Source organism: Natator depressus, chromosome 5 (assembly GCF_965152275.1).
Source record: "Natator depressus isolate rNatDep1 chromosome 5, rNatDep2.hap1, whole genome shotgun sequence".
Lineage (NCBI taxonomy): Eukaryota > Metazoa > Chordata > Testudines > Cheloniidae > Natator > Natator depressus.
Window position 1 is genome coordinate 49,844,070 of NC_134238.1, and position 26,603 is coordinate 49,870,672.

Sequence of the window (26,603 nt, forward strand, 5' to 3'; positions counted from 1 at the left end):
GTAGTCCGTTAGCACAACTCCTCCAAAACTACGTATAGGACCTCATCAACTCAGGGTTGGTTGGCTTGATATCAAGACAGAGGGCCACTCATAAATAAGTGTCTCTTGTATTTACCTGTGTCGGTCTCTGGATTTTCATGTGTAGTCACTTCCTTGAAGAAAAGATATAAATGATCTGTCAAATACAGCCAAAATCCCAAATAAAATTAAGGGATTTCAACTTAAGCCCAATGGCCAATTCTCTACTGCAAAGTTCAGCATGAGCAATCCGCTCTGATTGAATGGGGTTGTACAGCATCAACACTGGATTGACAAAGCTATCTGAAGAAAATCTGCACACTTGCTGCTCATGCCATGCCCATCTAATACACTATACTATGCCATACTATTACTATTTTACATTTTCTCTGATGTTTAATATTATAAAAATTAAACATACTATATAACCATAAGCATAGTACTAAAAAAGGAATGCTTACGATTTGTGAGGCATTCAGATTTTCATCTCTCTGCATCACAGGCTGGACAACCACATTTAAATCATGAGACAGATATTCAGCAGTAGTAATGCAGGGCACATCTGGGACATTCACAGATATTTCAAGCTGCAAAAATCAAAGTTATTCCTATTTATTCAAAAAAGGAAAGTGGTCTAAAACTTGCAGGAACACATAAGAAAATGGCTGTATATGCACATCACGTAAAACTATTTTTTTCTAAACCAAATATTAAAATTAGTAGCTCGAGACCTAAGACAGAATGGATGCAAACATTTCAATTTCATCTTTGAGCGTCAGAATCAGAGCAACCTGTGTTCTTCTGTTTGGTCTCTCAAGAAACATATCTGACCATAACAATCTTGTCTCATGACATTATACATATTAATGTATGTACTGCATTCAAAAAAAAAAAAAAAAAAAAAAAAAAACTGTTAAAAGAATGTTAAGGTTGCAAAGTGAAGCACCCAAAATTAGAAAATGTTAGAATTAAAGTTGCCTGTGCAGTCTGAACTCGGGCCCCTTAAGTAAGTTCACCATAATCATCTTTAATTACATGACCACATATTTTTTCTAGGCTTTAAAAAAAAAAGAAAAACAATCAGAAAACAAATTCTATCATGTGGAACCATTGACACTCACATGGGTCATGAACTGGGTTGGAACCTTTAGAGCCATATCATAGCTCTCTGCCACTTGAGCTAAGAGTAACTGGTAGCAATAGTAAGTGGTCATCCTCTGTGGACTAACCACTAGAGGGGGATGACACAGAGAGACACTTTGCCACTGGGCTTCACGTTTACTTACTGACAGTCGAAGAATGTTGAGACTCAGGAATCGTTTTGGTTCCATTCTAGATTCTGGAGGGAAGCGTGTTCCTGTGATCATGGACCTTTCTGCCCCACTCCCTCATTGACCCCTTCTAGTTTGTCCCATCGATCTGTCCTTATCTCAGTCCTGTTTCTCCCCCTCCCCTGGCTCCTCATCCTAGTCTCTTTGCTCAGTTTCCAGTCTTGCTCCCTTGCTCCTTGTCCCAGGTTCCTTGCCCAGCCACTCCCAGACTTGACCCCAGCTCCTTCTCCCAGTCAGTCATGTTTCCACCACAGCTGCCAATCGTTTTGGACATTGTTATGGTCAGATATGTTTCCTGAGAGAGCAAGCAGAAGAACACAGGTTTCTCTGATTCGGACACTCAAACATGAAATTGAAATGTTTGCATTCATTCTGTCTTAGGCCTCAAGCTTGCAATGTACTCTGCAAAGGTGGATTCCTGTGCTCACATAGAGCCCCACTGAATGAAACAGAGCCTCCCACACAACACTCTTTGCAGGACTGGGCTTCAGGCTAAGTTCCCTGAGCAGCCTGTGCATCTTGTCCAGAACCAAGAACACATGCCACAAATATTAACGCCACTCCACCACCAGTCCATTCGTCAACCAAACAAAACAGAAAACCTCCACACCCACAACATGTTTGTGAAATAAACTGCTATTGTTACTACAACACAGGTGAAAGCAAGTGGCAAAAGGAAAGACTACACTCCAATACACCAGACCTCTACAAAACAAGTCAACATGTGATACCTCTTCCATGGTTTCCTCAATCTGGACAGGAACAGGTTTTGGAGATCGAAGACCTACAGGAACAAACACTGGAGCCTTGTTTACTTCCTCTGGTGAAAAACATTCATCTTCATCATCCAGCTCAAATTCATCTGCATCATCTTCATCCTCCTCCTGAGAAGCCCGGAGGGTCACCAAGGTTACCTTTGAACTCCCATGTTCTTTCCCAGATCTCTTGCTGTGGGCAGTTTTCAAGCCCTTGCCTTTGGTGATATTTGGTTTAGTCTTGTGACGTGGTTTTCCCTTTTCACAGCGATCAACTTCACATTCAGAGGCAGAAGAAGTTCTTAGCTCAGATACACGTTTTGGCAGGCCTCCCTGTTCGGATGACCTTCTAGACTGCCTTCTAAATGGATATAAAAAAGAAATTAACTTTTTAGTAAAGTAGCAATATTAAACATAAAAAGGAATTAATATTACAGTCACAGTGAACTCACATGGTAATTGGGATTATGACCACTGTTGTGACATGATAATTACAATCATACACTGGGAAAAATAAAAATCAGTACTTCCCTTGGTCAGCATTCCCCATTCCTTTGTGAATGTTCAAAGTACTGATATTGTAGTGTGGATATAATTAGCTTCCTTATCTTTTAACTTCAGGCAGAAATTCTGGAAAACTGTGCTGTGCAGTGAAATTTAAAGGACCTGGTCATTTATGGCAATAGCGAGGAGGGGACTGTTGCCTTTTTATTGTGGAGAATCAAGAGTGTGTGCGTGCGCATGTGTATTTTACAATCTGTGAACCCTTCAGCAGGCAGCATAGTCAAGAAAAAGCCTAGTCTCCACACTGACTTTGCAGGAGAAAGACTCAACTACAGTGGGTGGCAGAAGAGGTCAAGAGTTTTAAGAGGAGTATTCCAGCCATTAAAAAACATCTGGGGAATAAGTATGAGTGCGCATGCCCACACCCCCGCCTCCCCGCCCCCACATCAGAAGAGTGGTCAGACAGAAAAAGTGAGACACTTAAACTATGGGATCTTAGTTGGACTAGTATCATTAAACCCTTAGTTACTTCACCTTATCAGTTTGTCTGAGGTCTTCTCCTGAGCATAAAGAGGCTGAGAATCTTCCTCTTGTTCTATTTGACTTTCACTCTCCGACAATCTCTCTGGAGACTGGAATTTACAGGACTGCCTGCTCCTTTTAGGAGGCACTGCCTCAATACTGTCTGCAGACTCTTTTTTCCATGAATCCTCTGAGGAGGATGCAACTTCCACTAAGTTACGAGATGTGTGCTAAACAGACATGAAGACAATGGCGGCCAAAGTAAGCTTAAATTATTAGGGGGTGAAAGAATAATCTTCACTTTATCCAGTAAGTCACAATCTCAGCCAGTCATTGGTTGCTTCAGTTGAGTAAGAACATCTCACTTTTTAAAACATGTATCAGTAATTGTACTTCATCAGCTATGGGCCTTTGGCTGGAATAATTTGCAGGCCCAAATATTTAGTGAACCTGTCAGAAGGCAGGGCTTCTCCTCAGCTTGCTAAGGACTCACTGCCATGCCCACAGTCTGTTTTAACACAGTTTTATTGTCCAAATGTACAGAAACAGTCCTGCACTCAGCTCACCCTTTACAACTCAGGCTCTCACTGTCTCCCATCCCAGGGGACTCTAGCAATTCTGCTGCTCCTGCTTCCTAGCTCTCTCAGCCAGTTTGACACCCCCTCTCCCCAATCTCTTGCTGACCCTTTATAAACCCAGATGCAGCCCTGCCCCAACTGGCACAGAGGCACCGGACCTATTTCAATTACAAGGGCAAGCCATACTGCGACAGAACCATATACTGAAGAGGAAATAAAAAAAGTCTGAGTTGTACATTGCAAACAACAGAAATAGAGTAAAGCATCCTATGTCAGCTCAGTGCTATTCCAGAAATTAAAATAAAAAAATAAAAGCCTGAATCATGTAGTTCCATATCCACTAATATTTAATATATAAGCCACAAAAGACCTTGTGTGCATACATACGGATTTTAAGCAGTTCTGGTTATGCCTTTATTTGTATTGTTCGGTGTGTAAAGGACACTTATTTACATTTGCAGGTAATGAAATTACAGAATAGTTAAGCGAATGAAGTTACTGATGGCAAATCAAAATGTAATGCAGTAAAATATAAAAGCTGAAACATTTTCTTTTAAAATACTTCTGAAGTATGTAGGCTTTGTGCTCATTATTTTTACACCAATTCACTGCTGGCAACGAGATGCAAAGAACCAATTTAATCCCTCACATCCAGAAAGTAGATTCCACAAAATCCATAGGTCATAAGAAGAAAGCGGAAGAAAAGAATTCAGTCACTGACATAATAGGCTGACTTAGATCCGACGTTCAGTACTTACCAGTAATGAGGTTAGGTTTTCTGATTTTATATCACAGGATATCAGACCTTCTTCTGTATTTCTACCTTCAGTCTTTTCCTCAGTTGTGTTTTCTCCCTCTTCAAGGGCTTCTTTCTTTCTTGATGCTCTAACTAGGTTTGGCTTTGGCCTCCGTAAATGGCCCCTCACTAGCTGTGCAGGTTTTATAGCACTTTGTTTACTTTCTTCTCCAGAACTGGACCTAGAAAAATATGATGATTGTACATATCAGCAGTCACAGACCATTAAAACAGCTTTTGCAAATCTACTGTACTGGCCTAACTATATGTAACATCTGCCCAATGTGAACCAGGAAAAAAAAAAAAGGCGACTCCTATAAAGGTTCATTGCACACAATATTTTAAGAAGCCCACTCAGGGGAAAAGGAAGATACGAAAAGGGAAATTGCTGCACATCGTTTTCAGTGGTGGATGTTTCAGTTTTCTTTGTAGCAGTACTGGCTCTTGAGTGCAAGTGGAATATTTTGGAGGGTGGGGTGCAGGAGAGGACAAGCCACTGTGCGCTCAAGGTGCCCAAAGCTAACCCGAATGCAAGTCAAGATTTTTTCCCCCCCCCGAACAAATAGATGATGATGATGGGACATCTTTTCATCCACTATTTGTTTCTCCTGGGATAGAAGAGGGGAAGTCTTCTCCGATACTAGGGTGTTGGTAATCAAGAGTCTGAACTTCTTCCATAAAATTGATTTGATGGTCTGAAGATTGGAAAGTTTCTGCAACTGGACAAAAGAAAGAATCCAAGATCTGGCCAAATGAATATGGAGGTACATGTTACTGACTTAGAGAAAAATCTCATCTTGACATGATGCACTGTCTAATGACTTAAAGCAACACTGGCCAGTGGAGTAATATTTTATTGCAAACAAAATCAGGATAACATTGCAGGAATTCAGAATGTAATCAAATCTGGTCATGAAAAAATCTGATGAACTGGATAAAATGAAGGGTTGGCATTCATCCCTAACTCGATTTTGTTGTCTTCACTACAGCCAAGAGGCTGCCAAGAAGTAGTCCTTCAGTCTGGCTATATTAAGAACTATAGAGATTACAAATGACTCTTCAAACACAAGCAATAAATCCATAAACTAGTCAAGGAGGTTGGCAAAATTAAGATAATAGCAATGGTAGCAGATGTCAGGGCTTTGCAGGTCAACTTCCCACAAGAGAAGAAATAAGTGAATCTGGATATAGCATGAATACAGCTTGTTCATTTTATGCATACACAGTCCTTGATCAGAGGTGGGAATAAATGGCATGCAGACAGTCCCAGCTTTCAAAGGCCTAAACTTAAACATCCTTGCCTGGATCCCACAGAATAACTATGCCTCAAAAAGTGGACTAGTTCGTGACAGTGAGGCAGAAAATAAACTCCCTTGCTGCTTGCCACAGCTCCACCAAAGGGACATATACAGGGAAAAAACCAAAAACCACAGCAAAACAATATCAGGATATTTTTTTCCCCCAAGATTAAAAATGTGCTCGCACAACAACAAGAAAACAAACTTTAAGATTATGTAATGGTGCCACGTGGTGACCCTTGCCATGATAAAAGTTATATATTACTGATATAGCTTTACAATACTTCCATTCACATTTAAAAATTGTATTAGCACAATAGTGTTTTAAAGACCATTCATTTATGAAATGTGAACGTTACCTTTCAGAAGAATTCGGAAGCCTGCTCTCAACATCTGTAGACATACAACTCTTTCTTTGATCTTGCTGATTGTTGCAGCTCAAAGATTTCTCAAGGGAGCAAAGTTTTTCTGATTGAATGCTTCTTTTTGGTGAGGTGACCCCACAGGAATCTGAACCATCTTTTTGGGCCTCCACTTCAGCCTTTAATTTATTTTAGAACACCAAAAATTATTAATATTAAATATGATATTTTAAAGAACAAAAAAGCATTCTGAGTTATCCATCAATTAATCTGAATCAAAACTTCTTTCTAAAGGCTTTAAGCATCTTACAGTAACTAGTCACTACTGCTATTCCTTCAATAAAAACAAGGTAGCATTTAGGACAGGGGTTCTCAAACTGAGGGTCATGACCCCTCAGGGGGTTGTGAGGTTATTACATGGGGGGTTGTGAGCTGTCAGCCTCCACCCCCAAACCCCACTTTGCCTCCAGCATTTATAATTGTGTTAAATTTTTTCTTTAAATGTGTTTTTGATGTATAAGGGGGGAGTCGCACTCAGAGGCTTGCTGTATGAAAGGGGTCACCAATACAAAAGTTTTGAGAACCACTAGTCTAGGAAGATAAAAAACATCCAGTAGTCTCCTTTTGGATCAGTTACTACAGGTCTCTGAATAAAAAACATGGCAATAAGGAATAGCCTGTAGTGCATTTAAAATGCCTGTGCATATTAAACATGGAGTGCAATGAAAATATCTGAAATTTCAAAATGTCTTTAGTTTTTTAGGTAAAGAAACAGAATAAATCTTACCATTTGCTTAACAAACATCTAAGCATTTGTACTGTGTTCCTGATTGGTTTATATTAAATTGTAAGTATGCATAAGGATACAAAAATATGATTTAATTCATGACTAGTATGTGGGTTTATTAGCCTACTTAAGCACTTTCTTCACAAAAGCTGCAGGTAAAAGACGGGTATCAATAAGCATAAACAAAAAGATCTCAGTAAAATTCTCACTTTTGGAGAGAGGTGTACATCAGAAACCCTGTGTGGTAAAGGGCTCTCCTCTGCTTTTCCTGTTTCCCCTTCAACTGGAGCAGTAACTTTTTCTGCCACTGGCTCTTCTTTCTTGCCATATGCCCTTCCCAGGTTTGGTCTGGCCCTCTGGAACCGACTCCTCATTAGCTGTGCTGGTTTGATAGCACATGGCTTATCTTCTTGGGAACTGGATTTTTCAGTGCCAATGATTTAAAAACAGAAAATGTCACATGGTTATAGTTAATGGAACCTGTTACTGCACTCATTATTAACAGATTTTCTAAAATCAATACTTATACAAAAGAGTTACAAATTTTTTCATGCTGTGCTTTTTGGTTTAAGACGAGGAAAACGTGCTCCTTTAGTATTTACAGTTTCTAGTTTTCAGCATTTGGGGACTAACTCTGAACATGTAAAATAGCCAAAGCCCAGTGTCAAGATTTTTCTTACTATTATTTTTCTGCTGTGTCTCATAACATCACTGCTAGCTATTTTCATAATACTAGGAAGTAGCCCAAGCCAGAAAGAAGCAGCGTGATGGGGCTCAACAAATTCTGGCTTTCTAGACACCTAATTTTCCAGAATTTAAATATTTATATCCTGGTTATGCCTGTGTGACAATACTGCTACCTGAATATATCAGTTATACGCAAACCCTTTTTTGATTTTAAGGGTTATGTGTGAGAAGGCATCGTAACTTGGTCTTAAATTGTGACGCTAACAATACTTCATGTTAATTCATAATGTCTACTGACAGCATTAAGTTGCAATTGTAAATATAAACTAACAATAAAAGTGTGCCTTATGCGTCTTAATTTAAAAATAAGATGTAAAATAATCCATTTATTGCTCCTGTAATGAGAGAGGTTGCAATATTGCCAATAAAAATGTAGAGTGTTTGAAATTGTGCAATGATTTAAAAAGCACCACAACAAACGAAGCACTCCAAAATTTGTTAGTCCAACCCCTTTGCTTGTAATTGGGCAGGATCTAAGAACCCCAAATACCTCAGGTTAATTAGTGCCACATTATTTCATTTTTAACATATAGGTGCATCAATAACAAGAAGGGAAAGTGACGGCATTTCATTATAGCTACTCTGGTTCCAGTGGTACTCAGATTAGCTTTTTAATCTTTCTGAATTTCTTATAAATAAAAGATAAGAGGTAACCAAGGAGTAAAAATGAAGGGCAGGAGCAAGATATTTGGAAGATGGTGGATCTCTAGAATCCCACCATTACTACTTTACTTCTCTCCCCCAGTCAAGATGCATGTGTCAAGCCAACAGATTTCCCTTGCCTGTGGGTGCTGGAAAAATGTGACTTCCTCTAGAATCCCCAAAAGGAACAGCCACATGCATTGTTCCCTGGCTCCAAGGACAGAACGTGTTGCCTTGCAAGTGCTGGCCCTATGAATGAGGCAAAGGCTAAGAAGTTGTTTTAAAGAATTAGAGTTTAAAAAAGTTTGTAGAATTTCTTGTGGTTTGAAAAAAAATCTATTTAAAGAAAGTATTTTTGGAGGTATTATTTGTCTATAAGAGGCATAAAACTGTTGGAGATCTAGCTATTTTAGTTATTTATGTAATCAGGAACTTGAGTTTTTCTGTTGCTAGCAACACAAATAGCATCAGGGAAACCAGTAACGAAATACATATTTAGTACTTGCATTCACCTAGACTAGTAACATAAGAATATACTGGGTCAAAGGAAACAAATAAGGACTTTGCCATTAACAATACTGGAAATCTTATTTGAAACAACATGCAAGTATTAATGTATTAGACATTTATATGCATTTGGAAAAAGCTACCCCCATGAAGACAAAACTTGGTAGGAACGAACTTTGAATTCAAATATATTCAAGACAGCCCCACAGAGAAACAATATCAAGCACCTGGGCTCAACTAAAGAAAGCCACAGAGTGAAAATGTTAGATACTAGCACTGAAATAAAAGACCAGAACGAATTGGAAAACAATGGGAAGAAAGGTACTGATACATGCACAGGGATCTCATTTGTACAATAGGTAAATGTTTGCATGAAAAGCATTCAAACTTGTTTCCTAAAACTCAGCTCACCTGCTTTGTTCATCTGACACATTTTGGTGAATATCAGGCACTGGAGATTCTCCTTCTGGTATCTGTTTCTCACAACCCAACAACTTATCTCCTGAAGCTTCAGAAGATACAGCTTCATTTTCACCCTTTGACTTGTGCTGAAAATATAACTATCATCAATAGTGGTCATGTACTGCAAACAAGTACTAAAATGCCCCATGTTTTAAAATAGGACTGCATTTTATAAAAATCGCAGAAAATAAGGCCCTCTGAGGATCTGAAAATGAAAACTATCTGAGCATGTAATTCTATTAATGGGCAGGCAGAAAAAAAATCATAGGACAGAATTTTAAAATCTGAGTGCACACAGGTAGGCATCTAAATCCATATTTAGGCACCTTAGGGGATTTAGGAGCTCAACTATAGACACCCAAGTTTGAAAGTTTTGGGCACACTGTTTTGCACTTAGTGGCTTTCAGAGGATTTCATTGCAAGTTACACAACCTAAGAATCATTAAACAAAATGCAGCTAAATATCCTCTACTTTACAGATGCTTAAACAGGGGTGGGAAGGTGCTAAGTGACTTGCCTAAGGTTACCCATGCTTATAGGAAAGTCAGCAGGCATAGTTTTACTTCTGTGGCAGTAGTGCTGTGCCACAAAGAGCTTAAAAAAATAGAACGTAGCTTTGTATGTAAGAACTGATAGTTTCCTGCTGTTCCTTCCTTGCCTCTTATTTAATCAGGAAGGATGATGCAAAACCCATATTTTTAAGTAGTTGATAGGAGCCCAGCCAGGAGTTACTTGATTGTACCTAATCTTTCCCTCTATTGCAATCCAACCAAAACCATACCCTTCGTTTTCCATAATAAAGCTTTTATTTATTAAAAATAAATAGATTTTAAAAAGAGTTCCCAGTTGTAATGTCTGCAATAACTCAACCTGATAAGGTTTTACCATATTATACCGTCTAAGCTTCAATCTGTTTGCTACCTAACAGCTCCATTATACTCCTTTTTGAGAAGTTAAATATTAAAGAAAATGCCTTGAAGTTGTTTACTTCTACTACAACTTACTACAGTGGAGGGGATGCCAGCAGATTCATCTTTTTGCAGAGCTGATTGCTCAGCTTCAGTCTTTTTTTCAGCTCCATCCTTTTCTGTTGCTCGTGTTTCTTTCCTTCCAACTGCCCGTCCTATGTTTGGCTTGGGCCTCTGGAATCGGCTCCTCACTATCTGGGCTGGCTGGAGAGAGGTTGGTTTACTTTCTCCTTGAGAGATGTGGTTGCTGTGGAGCCTGAGGAAAAAAAGCAACGTGATATCTGAAATCCTCTGTAATGCAAACATAATACTACTATTCATAGGTCAGTTACATCTATATCAATAAAGGCTTTCTGTTCTGTTTTTCTCTAACAGTGCAGATGTTAAATTTTAAACAAATACCATAGCACAGTGGTTTTCAGCCAGGGGTCCAGTGCCCCCGGGAGGGTCATGAACAGGTTTCAGGGGAGCCGCCAAGCAGGGCCAGCATTAGACTTGCTGGGGCCCAAGGCAGAAAGCCGAAGCCCCACTGCATGGGGCTGAACCCCATGGCCCTGAGCACCACCACCCAGGGCTGAAGCTGAAACCTGAGCAATGTAGCTTTGCAGGGGCCACAGTGGCATGGGGCACCAGGCAATTACCTGGCTTGCTATCCCCTAACACCAGCTCTGGCTTTTATATGCAGAAAACCAGTTGTTGTGGCACAGGTGGGCCATGGAGTTTTTACTAGCATCTTGGGGGGGGCCTCAGAAAGAAAAAGGTTGTGAACCTCTGCCACAGCAGATAGTAATTTGAACAAAAAAACTGCAGTTTCTCCTCACCTCAGCAAAAATTTTGCAGAAGAGCATTAGAGAAGCCTCATTACCTCAGTGCATCCATTATAGAATTAAGTTGTCTTAGGCATTAGCTTTGTTTGCAGTGATTTTCAACAGGTCTTGCAGATACAAAAGCAAATTAGTGAGTTTCTGTTATAGTTTAAGGACACCTCAGAAATGGAGGGTGTTCATAAGTATGAAATATTCATAACTCTGAACAAAACATTGTGGTTGTTCTTTCAAAAGTTTTCAACTGAACATTAACTTAATACAGCTTGAAACTTTACGACGCAGGAAGAAAAATGCTGCTTTTAACCATTTTAATTTAAATGAACAGGAGTGGCTAATGGGAGTTTTGCGAGGGAGTTCTCCAGGGGGATTGTGAGCAGGGGCTAGAACTCAACATTCTTTAAAAAACTGAAAAGCCAAAAACACTCCCTTGATATAAACAAAAGGACAACAAAAGGAAACAGCTGCAGGAGTAAAAAGAGAATGCAGGCAGAAGTCCAGCAATAGAGTGGCAGCTACCCAGTTTACTGGGCCCAATACAGCATGTAGGATTACCTGCCCTATGGGCAAGTGGCGTATGTATGCATTTGGTGAAAGGTGCTCCTGACCCCCAGAGACCATAAAGGGGTTTGGAGACCAGAGTGGCTGAACTGGAGGAGCCGAGGGAGACAGAAAGGTACATAGATGAGACTTTCCGGTAGAACGGTCCCACCCCCGGTCTGAGAGCCTCTGTTCTGTTGAGGAGGCTGAAAGTCCCAGGGAAGGAGAGCATCTAACTGGAGCAGAGGGAAACAATCCCATAGTTGGGACCCTCCTTCCAGATGATGTTGTGGTATCCTCTCGCACTGAGGATACCTCTCCAGGGGAGGGAACTCCAGCTATTAGAAAGAGACAGGTATTAGTAACGGGCAATTTGATCATTAGCAACACAGATAGCTGGGTTTGTGATGACCGGGAGAACCGCATGGTGAGTTGCCTGACTGGTGCGAAGGTTGCGGATCTCTCGAGACATCTAGATAGACTTATGTGTAGTGCTGGGGAGGAGCCAGTGGTCATGGTACATGTAGGTACCAATGACATAGGGAAGGATAGGAGAGAGGTCCTGGAGGCCAAATTTAGGCTGCTAGGTAAGAGACTGAAGTCCAGGACCTCCATGGTAGCATTCTCTGAGATGCTCCCAGTTCCATGTGCAGGGCCAGTTAGACAGGCAGAACTGCAGAGTCTCAATGCGTGGACGAGACGATGGTGTAGGGAGGAGGGGTTTAGATTTATTAGGAACTGGGGAAACTTTTGGGAAAGTGGGAGCCTGTACAGGAAAGATGGGCTCCACCTAAACCAAAATGGAACCAGATTGCTAACACTTAACATTAAAAAGGTCGTAGAGCAGTTTTTAAACTAAGGCCTGGGGGAAAGCCAACAGGTGCGGAGGAGCACGTGGTTCGGACATCCCTTAGAGGAGGATCTATTAATAGAAAAATCTCTATGTCCTAATGAGGACGAGAGGATGGAAAATGATGACGTACAGGCAGGGTCTGATCAGAAACGGTCAAATAAAGAATCCCATTCAATCACATCATGTAATGGCAGACAGCTAAAAGGAGACAAGTTTTTAAAGTGTATATATACCAATGCTAGAAGTCTAAATAATAAAACGGTTGAACTAGAGTGCATCATATTAAATGAGGATATTGATATAATAGGCATCACAGAAACTGGGTGGAATGAGGATAATCAATGGGATACAGTAATACCAGGGTACAAAATATATCGGAAGGACAGAACAGGGGGGGAGGGATAGCTCAGTGGTTTGAGCCTTGGCCTGCTAAACCCAGGGTTGTGAGTTCAATCCTTGAGGGGGCCACTTAAGGATCTGGGGCAAAAACTGGGGATTGGCCCTGCTTTGAGCAGGGGGTTGGACTAGATGACCTCCTGAGGTCCCTTCCAACTCTGATATTCTATGATCAGGTTGTACTGGGGGGGAGGGGGGGTGGCGGCATTATATGTGAAAGAAAGCGTAGAATCAAATGAAGTAAAAATCATAAATGAATCAAATTGTACCACAGAACCTCTATGGATAGGAATTCCATGCTCCAGTAAGAAGAATATAGCGGTAGGGATATATTACCGACCACCTAACCACAATGGTGATAGTGACTGTGAAATGCTCAGGGAGATTAGAGAGGCTATTAAAAACTCAATTATAATAATGGGGGATTTCAATTATCACCATATTGACTGGGTACATGTCACCTCAGGACAGGATGCAGAGATAAAGTTTCTTGACACCTTAAATGACTGGTTCTTGGAGCAGCTGGTCCTGGAACCCACCAGAGGAGAGGCAATTCTTGATTTAGTCCTAAGTGAAGCACAGGATCTGGTCCAAGAGGTGAATATAGCTGGACCACTTGGTAATAGTGACCATAATATAATGAAATTTAACATCCCTGTGGCAGGAAAAACACCACAGCGGCCTAACACTGTAGCATTTAATTTCAGAAAGGAGAACTACACAAAAACCAGGAGTTAAACGGAAATTAAAGGATACAGTGCTAAAAGTGAAATCTCTGCAAGCAGCGTGGAAACTTTTTAAAGACACCATAATGAGAGGCTCAACTTAAATTTATACCACAAATTAAACAACATAGTAAGAGAACCAAAAAAGAGCCACCGTGGCTAACCAACAAAGTAAAAAGCAGAGAGAGGCAAAAAGGCATCCTTTAAAAAGTGGAAGTTAAATCCTAGTGAGGAAAATGGAAAGGAGCATAAACACTGGCAAATGAAGTGTAAAAATACAATTAGGAAAGCCAAAAAAGAATTTGAGGAACAGTTAGCCAAAGACCCAAAAAGTAATAGTAGAAAAAAAAAAAAGCAGTAAGCCTGCTAAACAACCAGTGGGGCCACTGGACAATCGAGGTGCTAAAGGAGCGCTCAAAGACATTAAGGCCATTGCAGAGAAACTAAATGAGTTCTTTGCATTGGTCTTCACAGCTGAGGATGTGAGGGAGATTCCCAAACCTGAGCCAGTCTTTTTAGGGGATAGATCTGAGGAACTGTCCCAAATTGGGGTATCATTAGAAGAGGTTTTGGAACAAACTGATAAATTAAACAGCAATAAGTCACCGGGACCAGATGGTATTCACCCAAGAGTTCTGAAGGAACTCAAATGTGGAATTGCAGAACTACTAACTGTAGTCTGTAACCTATCATTTAAATCAACTTCTGTACCAGATGACTGGAGGATAGCTAATGTGATGCCAATTTTTAGAAAGGGCTACAGAGGTGATCCCGGCAATTACAGGCCGGGAAGCCTGACTTCAGTACCAAGGAAACTGGTTGAAACTACAATAAAGAATATTGTCAGACATATAGATGAACATCATTTGTTGAGGAAGAGTCAACATAGTTTTAGCAAAGGGAAAATCATGCCTCACCAATCTACTAGAATTCTTTGAGGGGGTCAACAAGCATGTGGACTAAGGGGATCCAGTGGATATAGTGTACTTAGATTTTCAGAAAGCCTTTGATGAGGTCCCTCACCAAAGGCTCTTAAGCAAAGTAAGCTGCCACGGGATAAGAGGGAAGGTGCTCTCATGGATTGGTAACTGGTTAGAAGATAGGAAACAAAGGGTAGGAATAAATGGTCAGTTTTCAGAATGGAGAGAGGTAAATAGTGGTGTCCCCCAGGGGTATGTTCTGGGACCAGTCCTATTCAACATATTCATAAATGATCTGGAAAAAGGGGTAAACAGTGAGGTGGCAAAATTTGCAGAGGATACAAAATTACTAAAGATAGTTAAGACCCAGGCAGACCGCGGAGAGCTACAAAAGGATCTCTCAAAACTGGGTGACCGGGCAACAAAATGGCAGATGAAATTTAATGTTGATAAATGCAAAGTAATGCACATTGGAAACCATAATCCCAACTATACATACAAAATGATGGGGTCTAAATTAGCTGTTACCACTCAAGAAAGAGATCTTGTAGTCATTGTGGATAGTTCTCTGGAAACATCCACTCACTGTGCAGTCAAAAAAGCAAACAGAATGCTGGGAATAATTAAGAAAGGGATAGATAATAGGATAGAAAATATCATGTTGCCTCTATATAAATCCATCGTACGCCCACATCTTGAATATTGTGTGCAGATGTGGTCGCCCCATCTCAAAAAAGATATATTGGAATTGGAAAAGGTTCAGAAAAGGGCAACAAAAATGATTAAGGGTATGGAGGAGAGATTAATAAGACTGGAACTTTTCAGCTTGGAAAAGAGACAGCTAAGGAGAGATATGATTGAGGTCTACAAAATCATGACTGGCATAGAGAAAGTAGATAAGAAAATGTTGTTTGTTTACTACTTCTCATAACACAAAAACGAGGGGGTCACCAAATGAAATTAATAGGCAGCAAGTTTAAAAAAAATAAATAAAAGGAAGTATTTCTTCACACAATGCACAGTCAACCTGTGGAACTCCTTGCCAGAGGATATTGTGAAGGCCAAGACCATAACAGGATTTAAAAAAGAACTAGATAAATTCATGGAGGAGAGGTCCATCAATGGCTATTAGCCAGGATGGGCAGGAATGGTGTCCCTAGCCTCTGGTTGCCAGAAGCCGTGAATGAGTGACAGGGGATGGATCATTTGAAAATTACCTGTTCTGTCCATTCCCTCTGGGGCACGTGGCACTGGCCACTGTCAGAAGACAGGATACTGGGCTAGATGGACCTTTGGTCTGACCAAGTAGGGCCATTCTTATGTTCTTATGGAACAAGCAAAGAAACCATTTCCTTACTTTGTCAAAAAAAAATATATATTTTTAAACTTCCTTTTTTTTCTTTTCTTTTCTTTTTTTAAAGTAGTTTACGTTTAGCACAGTACTGTACTTTGCTTTTTTTTGGTCTCTGCTGTCTGATTGCATATTTCCAGTTCAAAATGAGGTATGTGGTTGACAAGTCAGTTCATAACTCTGGTGTTCTTAACTCTGAGGTTCTACTATACATCCAATTTTCATGAAAATGCTGAGGTAAGTCATTCCACTGAAGATATCACATTTATCACCCTGAAATTAATATATACTCATTTTAAGTTTAGGGTAGAAATAATTCAATTAGTAAACAGATCAGCATTTACTATGCAAAAATAAAAAAGTTTGATATAAAGAGGTACTTCCAGCTAATTTTCTTAGCCAGTTGAAAACCTGGAGACTAATTTCGTTTTCTAACTCCTCACTATTATTTTCAAGAAACAAAACAAAGGAACAGAGCCGTTACCTGGCAGCAACAGCTGAAGTCTTCTCCTGGTTATCTGCAGGTGGAGGAGACACATTTTGTTCACCACTCTCAGATCCTGAAAGCTTTTTAGGGGACTGAAGGCTTATTGGGGTTGCAAATATTTCCTGAGAGTCTGCAGGGTCTTCTTTTTCTAATGTCTGCAAGGATGGCATGACTTCACATTTTGCTGCTTTCTAAAAGAAGTGTTAATAGTGTAAACATCTGAACTAAAACATTCAAATGTTTTATGCTGCACAATTGAAAAAAATATACTTATAATTTAAGCAGAAGGGACAGAGTTCATTAAAATTACTATTAAACATGGTCTAAATTTTTCCAAGGCTGACCAGTGTCCACAAATGAAGAGCCTCAATTTTTGCCCAATACTGAGACATACAGAAATTTAAAGGTCTGTCAGCAAGAACTGGCATGGGGCCCAACACAACAGCTTAATATTAGTGTCCTGTACTTCAGGGGAACGACCCATGTCTGCTTTAAAACTAAACTGGAGATTTCTGTGGATTATTTCTTTGATATTTTATAATAGCACTTTTGTTTCTGAGCTGAGTGGACTTCTGAGCAGAGGGAATGGTGAGAATGAAGACAGACACCTGCTAATGATGGAAAATAACTGACTATTTGAACTATTACTCTGCCACGGTAGGCTTGTTCTTCATGGTACATTTTCATAGAGTACTAAATGGAATTTTTAATTTTTTTAAGCTTTTACAGGTTTCCTAGTTCAACAAGGATAAACTTCTATGTAAAAATTCTGCCAATGTTTTTCCTCAGTTGCACCTACAATAATGCACATAAATGCAGCTTTTCAAAGACACCCCCGAAGTCTCAGCTCTAATTAAAAAAAAATCCAAAAAACTTACATCTAGGTCAGGAAGCATGCTGCATTTACTGTCACACTGTATCAAACTATTGTCTTTTTCACTGTTGTCCTCTGACACATCTTTATCCACTCCTGGCACTTCCCCTCCTCCAGCTTCCTTTCCTACATTTGATTTTGGCTTCTGAAATTGATTCCTCAATAGATGTGTTGTCTGAACAGCCACTTTTTCTTCTTGTTGAGAACTGGCGTCTCTGTTAGACCAAAGAAAATATGTAAAGAAGCAATACAGGTGACCACCATATAGCCTAGGTCCCACACATGGTACAGAGCACAACGGTGCAACTGAAACTAACACATGACCCTCTATAAAACAGCTATTCCTCAATATAGTAGCTAAGCATGTAATCCGCAGCTTCCAATTACTTAGGTGGCTGCCAAAGTTTATCAGGAATATGAGAAGGAAGCAAGCACATCACAAAACTATAAAATAATGGGTGGGCAAGCAAAGAGATGTCTTGGTAAAAGCAGCAACTTTTGGACAAATGCAGCCCAGAGTCTTATTTTATGAGGAATGTGTCATTCACTACAAGTTTAACAGTCTCACAGCATCTAAAACCTCATATAAGATCTAAACCCAATTTTCAAAATGTGGCACCTCAATCTTAAAAGCAAGATCAAATTCCGTATTTTAAAAGTTCAAATGAGTACTTAAGAATTCGCAGGTAAGAACTGTTTTGAAGTCTACACCTGCAGGTTCTGGGCATCCTATAAAAATCTTTAAGTTTGAAAATTGGACTCACAATCCAAGATCCTTTTATATAGCATTTACACTTTAAAAAGGGCTATTCAAGGAATTCTTGTAGGGTTTAAAAAGAAATAATGTAAAGAAGGGGAACTAGTTATTACCCATCTCGTCTGAAATCCTATTGCTTTCAGATTTACTTTAAAAAATCCAACATTAAAGTGGTCTGTTAGATATGCTCAGTTAAAAATCAGTTTAATTTTTACTTTGATGATGCTAACTAAACGTAAGTGCGGAATTTGAAGATTAAGGTGTTCGCTGTGTGGAAACATCCAGTGCTTCTGCATTTTCCCTTTCCTTCACTTAAACTTACCCTGTACCAAAATCTGAAACCTCTTCCAAATCATCCACACATAACTCCTTTTCTTGTTCACAGCTCTCAGATCCCAAGGGTTTCTCTTGGGAATGCTGTTTTACATGCATTGAGACCACCATCTCAGGTCCTGCAGTGGCTTCTTTTTCTGATATCTCAGAGCACAGCAGGATGTCTTCATTACCTGTTGCATCCTAAAAGGAACAACAATTTCACTCATTAAAAAGATTTGAAAAAGCGGTTTTCTGTAGGACGGAAAGTACTGAAAAATAATGTACGTTTTTCAAAAGCAGTTTAACATTTAATATACCCTCAAACAAGCCTCCCCTTACTCAGAGGCACATCAAGTATTATCACTAGGTATTTGTAAAATAAAGAAAACTATTTAAGATTCCAAATCCTTAATATTTGTTTAGAATTAAAATACTACAAATTATCTTTCATGTCTCTGAAAGATAGGCGTTTGGATTCTCTATTTCCCATTTTATAGCTATCATCACAGACAAGGTACGGAATGCAACTCGCAGCACTTTAGATTCTTGGGATGTAATCTACTGCTCCAGTAGAAACACAGAATCTCCAAGTGCTTGAATTCAGATCCTAACAAGTTTCAGGCCATTTTTAAAAGGCAAGATGGCTACAAGCTACACAGGAATTCTGTGGATTGCACTTTGACCATCACTGCTCTAAGACATCTACTTGGGCCCCAGATAATAATATAATGTGCCCATGCAGCTGCAAAGAAGTCTTACAGCGCAGATGAAAGAAACTTACACCTGTGGTGAGGAGTGCACCACTTTTGTTTTCACAATGTATCAAACTCTTCACTGCTTCTCCAACTTCCATTTTTTCATCTTGTACATCTTTTTTTATTGTTGATACTTCTTGCCTTCCAGCTGCCCTTCCTACATTTGGTTTTGGCCTCTGCATTCGACCCCTCATTAATGGTGCTGGTTTAAGTACACTCTGTTTGCCACCTTCTTGTAAACAGGATATTTCTTTGGACCTGGAAAGGCACACATTCAAAACAACAATGTCCCAGACTTCTGAAAGCTAAAGGGAGTCTTCAAATCTAACAGCGAATTGGTCTTCAGTTTGTTAACAACCACAGGCACACAGCCACTTTATTTTATTGCAAATTTAATGAAAGTTAGATTAAAATGACATTTGAACCTACTAAAATTTAAGTATGAAATGTTCAATTGCAAACATTTTTACAGAATGCATGGATAAACTCAATCCTCTGCCCTGCCATTATGAGTTACATATTTTTAGCCAGCAATAAGCCTTCTTATATCCTTACTCCAAGCACATGATTACATTAGTATAATAAGATTGATGGATAGTTTTACAGAGAGCATAAAGTTTGAAAAAGCAACTGAAGTATATAATTATAATCACTATATACCCTACACAGATTTTCACTTCTCCGACCAAAAGTTTGAATATTTCTTGTTGCTACAAATTTATTTATTTACCTTCCCATCTCTTCAAATCTCCATATCCCTTATTGAGTCTTAAGAATTTGTCTCATTTTTTCCACTACTTTACACCCTTCTTACAACATACACCATCATACATGAGACACATTACACACATCATGATTCTGGCTGAGGAAGAAAAGTGCAAGAAACCATAAAAACCAACAGAATAACCTGCCCACACTACAGGAAATTTCTTCCCAGCCCTAGACAGTTTGCAGTTAGCTTGTGCTTGAAACATGAGGAGTTATCCCAGATAATATGTTACTTTAACTGTGAATTTTCTTACCCTTGTAAATGTCAAATCTTGTTATGTTCTGTCATATAAAAATATAAGAAATTCATTATTGTAGCTTGCTTTACACTTAGCAATTCAATTTATTTTCTTTGAAGGGACTAGCTTTTCCTTTAACTGTTTATTTATCTTACCTGCACCTTGTAAATAGTCCAAGAAAATTCATCTGAATAGCAGTGACACTATCTGCTCCACTTATTAAAATGCAAGTTGGAAGAGACTGCCAAAAATATAACCTAAGAGAAAAAGCTTTTATATTCACCATTCTATGCAACACTATCAGAAAGGAGAAGGCAGGGAAAGAGCTGAAAATAGAAGGATATGTCTCCCTGCTCTGTACATACTTACTGAGTTTCAGTCTCTGAGACCCTCCCATCTTTTTCTGCAGTTTCCCCTCTGGTACCATCAGGTGTGTTACCTTGGTCAGTACTCTGCTGAAGAGTAGAAAATTCAAATGAAGAAATTTAAATTTTCATAGCTATATAAAAGATATAATAAACAGTCTTGTTACAACTGATAACAGCTGAGCCTAAAAGATACCAGGTTTGTAGGTTAAGGTGTGGATATGTCCTACACAGCAGAGGACCTTAGAGATGTCTTTATATCAGTCACAGAAGACACCTTGAGACCACTGCACTGTGAAATCTAATGTGAACTATGTCCAACAGGCCAACACGTACCCTTTTAGATAGTATGCTCTTTGGGGCAGGGACCATCACTTACTGTAAGTTTGTACAGTGCCTAGCACAATCAAGATGGCAACCTGATTGTGGCCTCTAGGCTCTACCACAATATAAGTGATAAATGTAGAACAAAAATCCATTACACTGATTGTTGACTGAGACTTCTGGTTACATTCAGCAACAAAAGGACAAAAACAACAACATGATTAGGTATAGAGGCTTATTTTTCTAGCAATTTGACAAAATACAAAGGTTTATCATTTCCAGTTAATTTTGTTCTGCTAAATACCTTTTCAATTGCTCCCACGGGCTCTTGAGGAGTTTTCTCCTTTCCTTCACCTTGTACAGGTGCTTCTCTCTTCCCAGATGCTCCTACCACATTAGGTTTAAATTGCTGCCGACGGCCTCTCATTGCTGCTTTTTCAGTAACAGCTTTTTCAGTTTCCCTACACAAGAAAAAAAATATGGCATTCAGAATCGGCATTTGCACCATTCGAACCTATTAAATGTCATCTAAGAAATAAGAAAGATGATTTTCAATGGCCTGCACAATTTTCTTTATTAAAAAAAGGACTTTAAATACAGTGTTGCCTTTGGGGTATTATTGTTTTTTTTACATCTGTTTGTACATTTCTTTGATGTGCAGAAGCGGCTTTGATCTGAAACATTACAGAAAATCCTATGATCCACTCATTGAAATATTTATAGTCAGTCTTTTGGCAACTTCCACTAGCATTAAGTCTTCCAAATTCTGTAACAGAGTTATGTGGCTTACTCTCTATAGTTCCTGCTCCAATCTTCAGAAGCTAGGCATCAAGCTGTGGAATGTGAGGAAGAATCAAAGTCCTAAGTATATACCTTTATGAAAGTCTATTTTATCCCTGTGTAGTTTCAACTACTCCTCCCTGGACATCTCATCACTTAATTTTCCCTGCCTCTAGTAAGGTTCAAATCATCATTAATAAAACTTCTGAATTAAAAAGAATGGTTTGGTATTGTGTGAAGTTTGGCTCTCTTCAGCCTCCCAGGAGAGGAGTGCAACACTTTCATGGTATTGCCATTCCATATTGTCTGGGGAAATCTAGAAGCCAAGTTCAGGATTCACACTTGCCTCCTCAGTTCGCACTTCCACCATAGTTCATCAGACCACCCTATGGAAGGACTACAACAGATCACTGTATGCAATTGTCATAAATATAAAGGGAAGGGTAAACCCCTTTAAAATCCCTCCTGGCCAGAGGAAATCTCCTCTCACCTGTAAAGGGTTAAGAGGCTAAAGGTAACCTCGCTGGCACCTGACCAAAATGACCAATGAGGAGACAAGATACTTTCAAAAGCTGGGAGGAGGGAGAGAAACAAAGGGTCTGTGGGTCTGTCTATATTCTGTCTTTGCTGGGGATAGACCAGGAATGGAGTCTTAGAACTTTTAGTAAGTAATCTAGCTAGGTACGTGTTAGATTATGATTTCTTTAAATGGCTGAGAAAAGAATTGTGCTGAATAGAATAACTATTTCTGTCTGTGTATCTTTTTTGTAACTTAAGGTTTTGCCTAGAGGGGTTCTCTATGTTTTGAATCTAATTACCCGGTAAGGTATCTACCATCCTGATTTTACAGGGGGGATTTCTTATTTCTAATTACTTCTATTTTTATTAAAAGTCTTCTTGTAAGAAAACTGAATGCTTTTTCATTGTTCTCAGATCCAAGGGTTTGGGTCTGTGGTCACCTATGCAAATTGGTGAGGCTTTTTATCCAACATTTCCCAGGAAAGGGGGGGTGCAAATGTTGGGAGGATTGTTCATTGTTCTTAGGATCCAAGCATCTGGGTCTGTAGTCACCTAGGCAAATTGGTGAGGCTTTTTACCAAGCCTTGTCCAGAAAGTGGGGTGCAAGGTTTTGGGAAGTATTTTGGGGGGAAAGACGTGTCCAAACAGCTCTTCCCCAGTAACCAGTATTTGTTTGGTGGTGGTAGCGGCCAATCCAAGGACAAAGGGTGGAATATTTTGTACCTTGGGGAAGTTTTGACCTAAGCTGGTGAAGATAAGCTTAGGAGGTTTTTCATGCAGGTCCCCACATCTGTACCCTAGAGTTCAGAGTGGGGAACCTTGACAGCAATAAACTAGAAGACGCTGCAGTAAACAGTTAAGAGTTAAAGCAAAGACGATATGATAAACTGATCTCTGCATACTCACTGGGATTTAGTCTCTAAGGCTTTGATCTCTCTTCCTATGATTTCATCTCCGGTGATTTCAGCTGTGTTACCTTCACCAGCTTCCATGGTATACTGAATTAAAATAAAAAAAATATTAAATTTTTTATATAGAGGACAGAGAGCTGAGAGAGAGGGAGCATTTGAGTCAAATTTGATTTGCAAAGTCAGCGGTCAGATGGGGTATAATGCAGCTACATTCCCACTGTATACCCCAAAAGCATCCTGCTTCAGTAACAGAAACCAAAGCACCAACTAAACATGTCAGATCCTGGCCAGCATGGACTTTCAAGTGATCTCAGAGATCTTAACCATGATCAAGAAGCTTTGATCATTGCCCCAACCCTGAAAATCCTTCAACTAAATGTTGAAGGACTCTTCTGCTGAATGTTCTATTCTCCAGTCCCTAGCCTCCAAACATAAATGAACGTAATCTGCCTCCAGGAGACACATCAACTCACTTTCTGCCAGCTGCCTTAACACCACAGGTTATGACCTTGTGAGTTACCCTTTGCATAGCAAATGTGGCACACTACCTATGTTAGAGCGGATCTTGCTGGCATGGAACCACTCCAATCTAATCCAGACCTCTGATGTTGTAAGAGTCATTTCAGAATGGCAAAAGGGTACATGTACCCTAACCAACCCTGCCCTACCCCAAATATTATTCCTAAGCTCCCACAGCCTGATAGGTTTTAAAAGCCACCACACTACCTGGAGATACAGAGAGTCAGATCAAAATGGAGTAGACCTTTTGGACTGGGTTTCATTCTATGGTCTTCACCTCATCCATGATCCAAGCAGAGTACTTTTTGTTCTCCCAGATGGAAGCAAGACTACTCCTCTGACCTCACCTGGACCACCAGCACAGGCCATCATCTACTTCAAGCTACATGCAGCATAATGAAAAACTTCCCACATAGTCAGCCTTGTCTGATTTTTACCAAAGTTGGAGTAACCATACCTATTGTGAGCATCAATATTAACCCTTGCTGAAACTATCAGAAAGCAAACGGGCCCAGCTTCATACAATTCACAAAGCTTGTATCCCACACAACATCTCTACTGAAGCAGCTTACATGCAGTTCACCAAAAAAAAAAAAAATTAATTTACAAAGCTGCCACCCAGTCAATTCCAAAAGGTTGTTATAAGTAAGACCCTACTTGAATTGCAGGATGATCTTCAAACAACTGCAGCTGAGCTGCATGGAAAATCATAGAAGAAAAATAATAATGGACCTTTATTAATAGCGGTAATTTGGAAAAAACAAGAGTAGACCTATTTGTTTAAAAAAATTGCTGGAACAATATAGACACAAGTATTACGTTATGTTTTCTAATTTTTTTTTTTTTGATAACCAGGCATTTTGCTGCAACTATATTACGTTCATTTAAAAAAAAAAAAGGAACTGGTGCAATATAAAATTCAGAAGACAGTCTTAACACAACTGCTATAGAAATCAGAGTCACTTTAGCCTTTTACGGTCATTGAATGTTAGTGCAGTACTAACTGCATACTTAAAATGTATGCAAAATTGTGGACTGTGCAAAGTAAGCGAATTAAAATAAAAATTGTGGTGGAGGCCTAATATTGCGGGATCTGTAATTTCAGCAATATTGCGAATGAAGTAGGGCCTAAGTTAAGACCTATATTCCCTGCCTAGATGAGGAGTGTGCAGAACTCCTCAAGCAATGTGAAGACAGTGGCAATCCAGACATCACCATGCATCTTTTAGACAGCTTGAACACTTCTAGAAGAGCAAGATGGAAGCAATCTACCATGGAACTAAACATATCAAGAGACAACAGCAAAGCCTGGGCACTAATCAGAAAACCTGGTGCTGCTCAGAAGCCTCCAGCACAGTGCCATTGTTCAGTCTCTCCAAATAGTATCATTACCCCCCCTGATAAATTCCACAAAAGTGGATGAAGGACAAAAAATTTTGAAGGAAAGATAAAGAACAAATGGTGCAATAAAGAGTGTATACCCGATACTGAAAAGACTTGCAGCCTTTCACCACAGATGAAATAGAATTGGCAATCAAAACACTGAAAACAGGTAAAGCCTGAGGGCTTTATAACATCTCCTCCAAATTCCTGAAGAACAAGGGAAAACTAGCATACATCTTAGCATGTATGATCTTGATGTCAATGGATATATCAGTTGTGGCGAAATGCTTGAAATCGTGCAGGCAATCTACAAAATGGTGTCATCTGCAATGAAAATGCCAGAAGGGAAAACTAGCCGACAATGGCTACCCATGTTTCTAACTAGAGTCATCCACAAGAATTAAATACCCAAGATCTAGAAGAGAGCAAAAGTAATAGCCCTGCCAAAACCTGAGAAAGCACACTAGGTTGCAAAAATTACTACTGCCCCATCACTTTGCTAAGTTGCATGTACAAATTACTTGAAAAAGCCTTCCCAATCACTGCATTTTATCTTTGCACTAATCTGTCTGGCAGTAAAGAACCAGGATTTCAGTCACACAGAAGTCCCAAATGCTAACATGAAAGATATGGCTCACTATTGTAAAAGATGGAGACTTAAACGTATTACCAAAAAGACAGCATCCAGTTGCTTCCCTCTATACCACACAAAGGCAAACGAACAGCTCAATATCTTCCTGAATGGACACACTGGCTTTGGGTCATTGTCCAGCCTATCTGGGTGTCACACTGGACCACCCCTTGATTTCCAAGAAATGCCTTACTAAGATGTTGCTGAAAATAAAAACAGCCAACAACCATATCAGCAAATTAGCTGGTTCTAATGTATAAACACAAATGCTGGGCTTGCCTTGTGCTATTTTGTAGCAGAGTATTACTTTCCAGTGCGGCTAAGCTCTTTTCATACAGGACTAACAGACACTCAGCTACATGAAACCATGCATATAATAAGTACCATTAACTAACTAACCTGGCCTGGCTGCCTGTTTTGCCCAATATCAACCCTCCTGACATCAGGTGACAAGTCACCTTGCAGAATCTGCTCCTTAAGGTGCAAGACATGTCACATCTACGCCTATTTAAAGATGTGTTTACTCTACCGAGCCATCATCTCAGTTCAAGTCACCGCTTTGGGACAATTCCCTTAAGGAACCTCAATTTCACCTTCAGGTGCCAAGAACAAGCTTCAAATGTAGCCAATGCCTATCTTGTGAGAGATCCACTAAGTCCATCCCCTGGTTTTGACATTCCATGCCCTCTTTGGATAAAGCTCAACTGTTTCAGATGTGAAGTAATCAGATATGCTGCTAATCACTAAAACCAACACGCATGACTTGATCATCTATGTATAAGCAGTTGCTATATTAAAGTGGTCAGATGTGTCACAGAACAGGTCACCAAGGTTTAGGAGATCAACTTTTACATGTGGGTATAACACAAGATTGTTAGCATTTGCAATTAACATTGCTGCTCCCCACCATTTTTTCAGCCCCTTCTGTAGGCTCTGGAGGAGAAATCTTGACCTCAGATTTTTCTTGGACTGCTGCTTCTGTCTTTCCAGATGCCCTTGCTAAATTGGGTTTAGGTCTCTGCAGGCGTCCTCTCACTGATGGCTTTCCAGCAGCAGCTTTTTCAGTTTCCCTTAAGATACAAAAACAATA

General features: G+C 39.6%; 1 protein-coding gene across 1 annotated transcript in view; it reads right to left on the reverse strand.

Moving 5' to 3' along the window:
• BDP1 (BDP1 general transcription factor IIIB subunit) overlaps positions 1–26,603 on the reverse strand; it is a 72,893-nt gene that overhangs the window by 25,136 nt on the left and 21,154 nt on the right. Inside the window, exons 14-30 of the mRNA XM_074952764.1 lie at positions 26,421–26,583; positions 22,976–23,067; positions 21,075–21,231; positions 20,451–20,536; positions 19,101–19,332; positions 18,327–18,520; positions 17,252–17,462; positions 16,371–16,564; positions 10,314–10,533; positions 9,259–9,395; positions 7,161–7,368; positions 6,162–6,343; positions 4,467–4,686; positions 3,143–3,360; positions 2,081–2,465; positions 480–605; positions 116–152 (exon numbers count right to left, since the gene is read on the reverse strand). Of these exons, the coding sequence (XP_074808865.1) occupies positions 116–152; positions 480–605; positions 2,081–2,465; positions 3,143–3,360; positions 4,467–4,686; positions 6,162–6,343; positions 7,161–7,368; positions 9,259–9,395; positions 10,314–10,533; positions 16,371–16,564; positions 17,252–17,462; positions 18,327–18,520; positions 19,101–19,332; positions 20,451–20,536; positions 21,075–21,231; positions 22,976–23,067; positions 26,421–26,583 (3,062 nt within the window). The remainder of the gene's footprint in view (positions 1–115; positions 153–479; positions 606–2,080; positions 2,466–3,142; positions 3,361–4,466; positions 4,687–6,161; positions 6,344–7,160; positions 7,369–9,258; positions 9,396–10,313; positions 10,534–16,370; positions 16,565–17,251; positions 17,463–18,326; positions 18,521–19,100; positions 19,333–20,450; positions 20,537–21,074; positions 21,232–22,975; positions 23,068–26,420; positions 26,584–26,603) is intronic.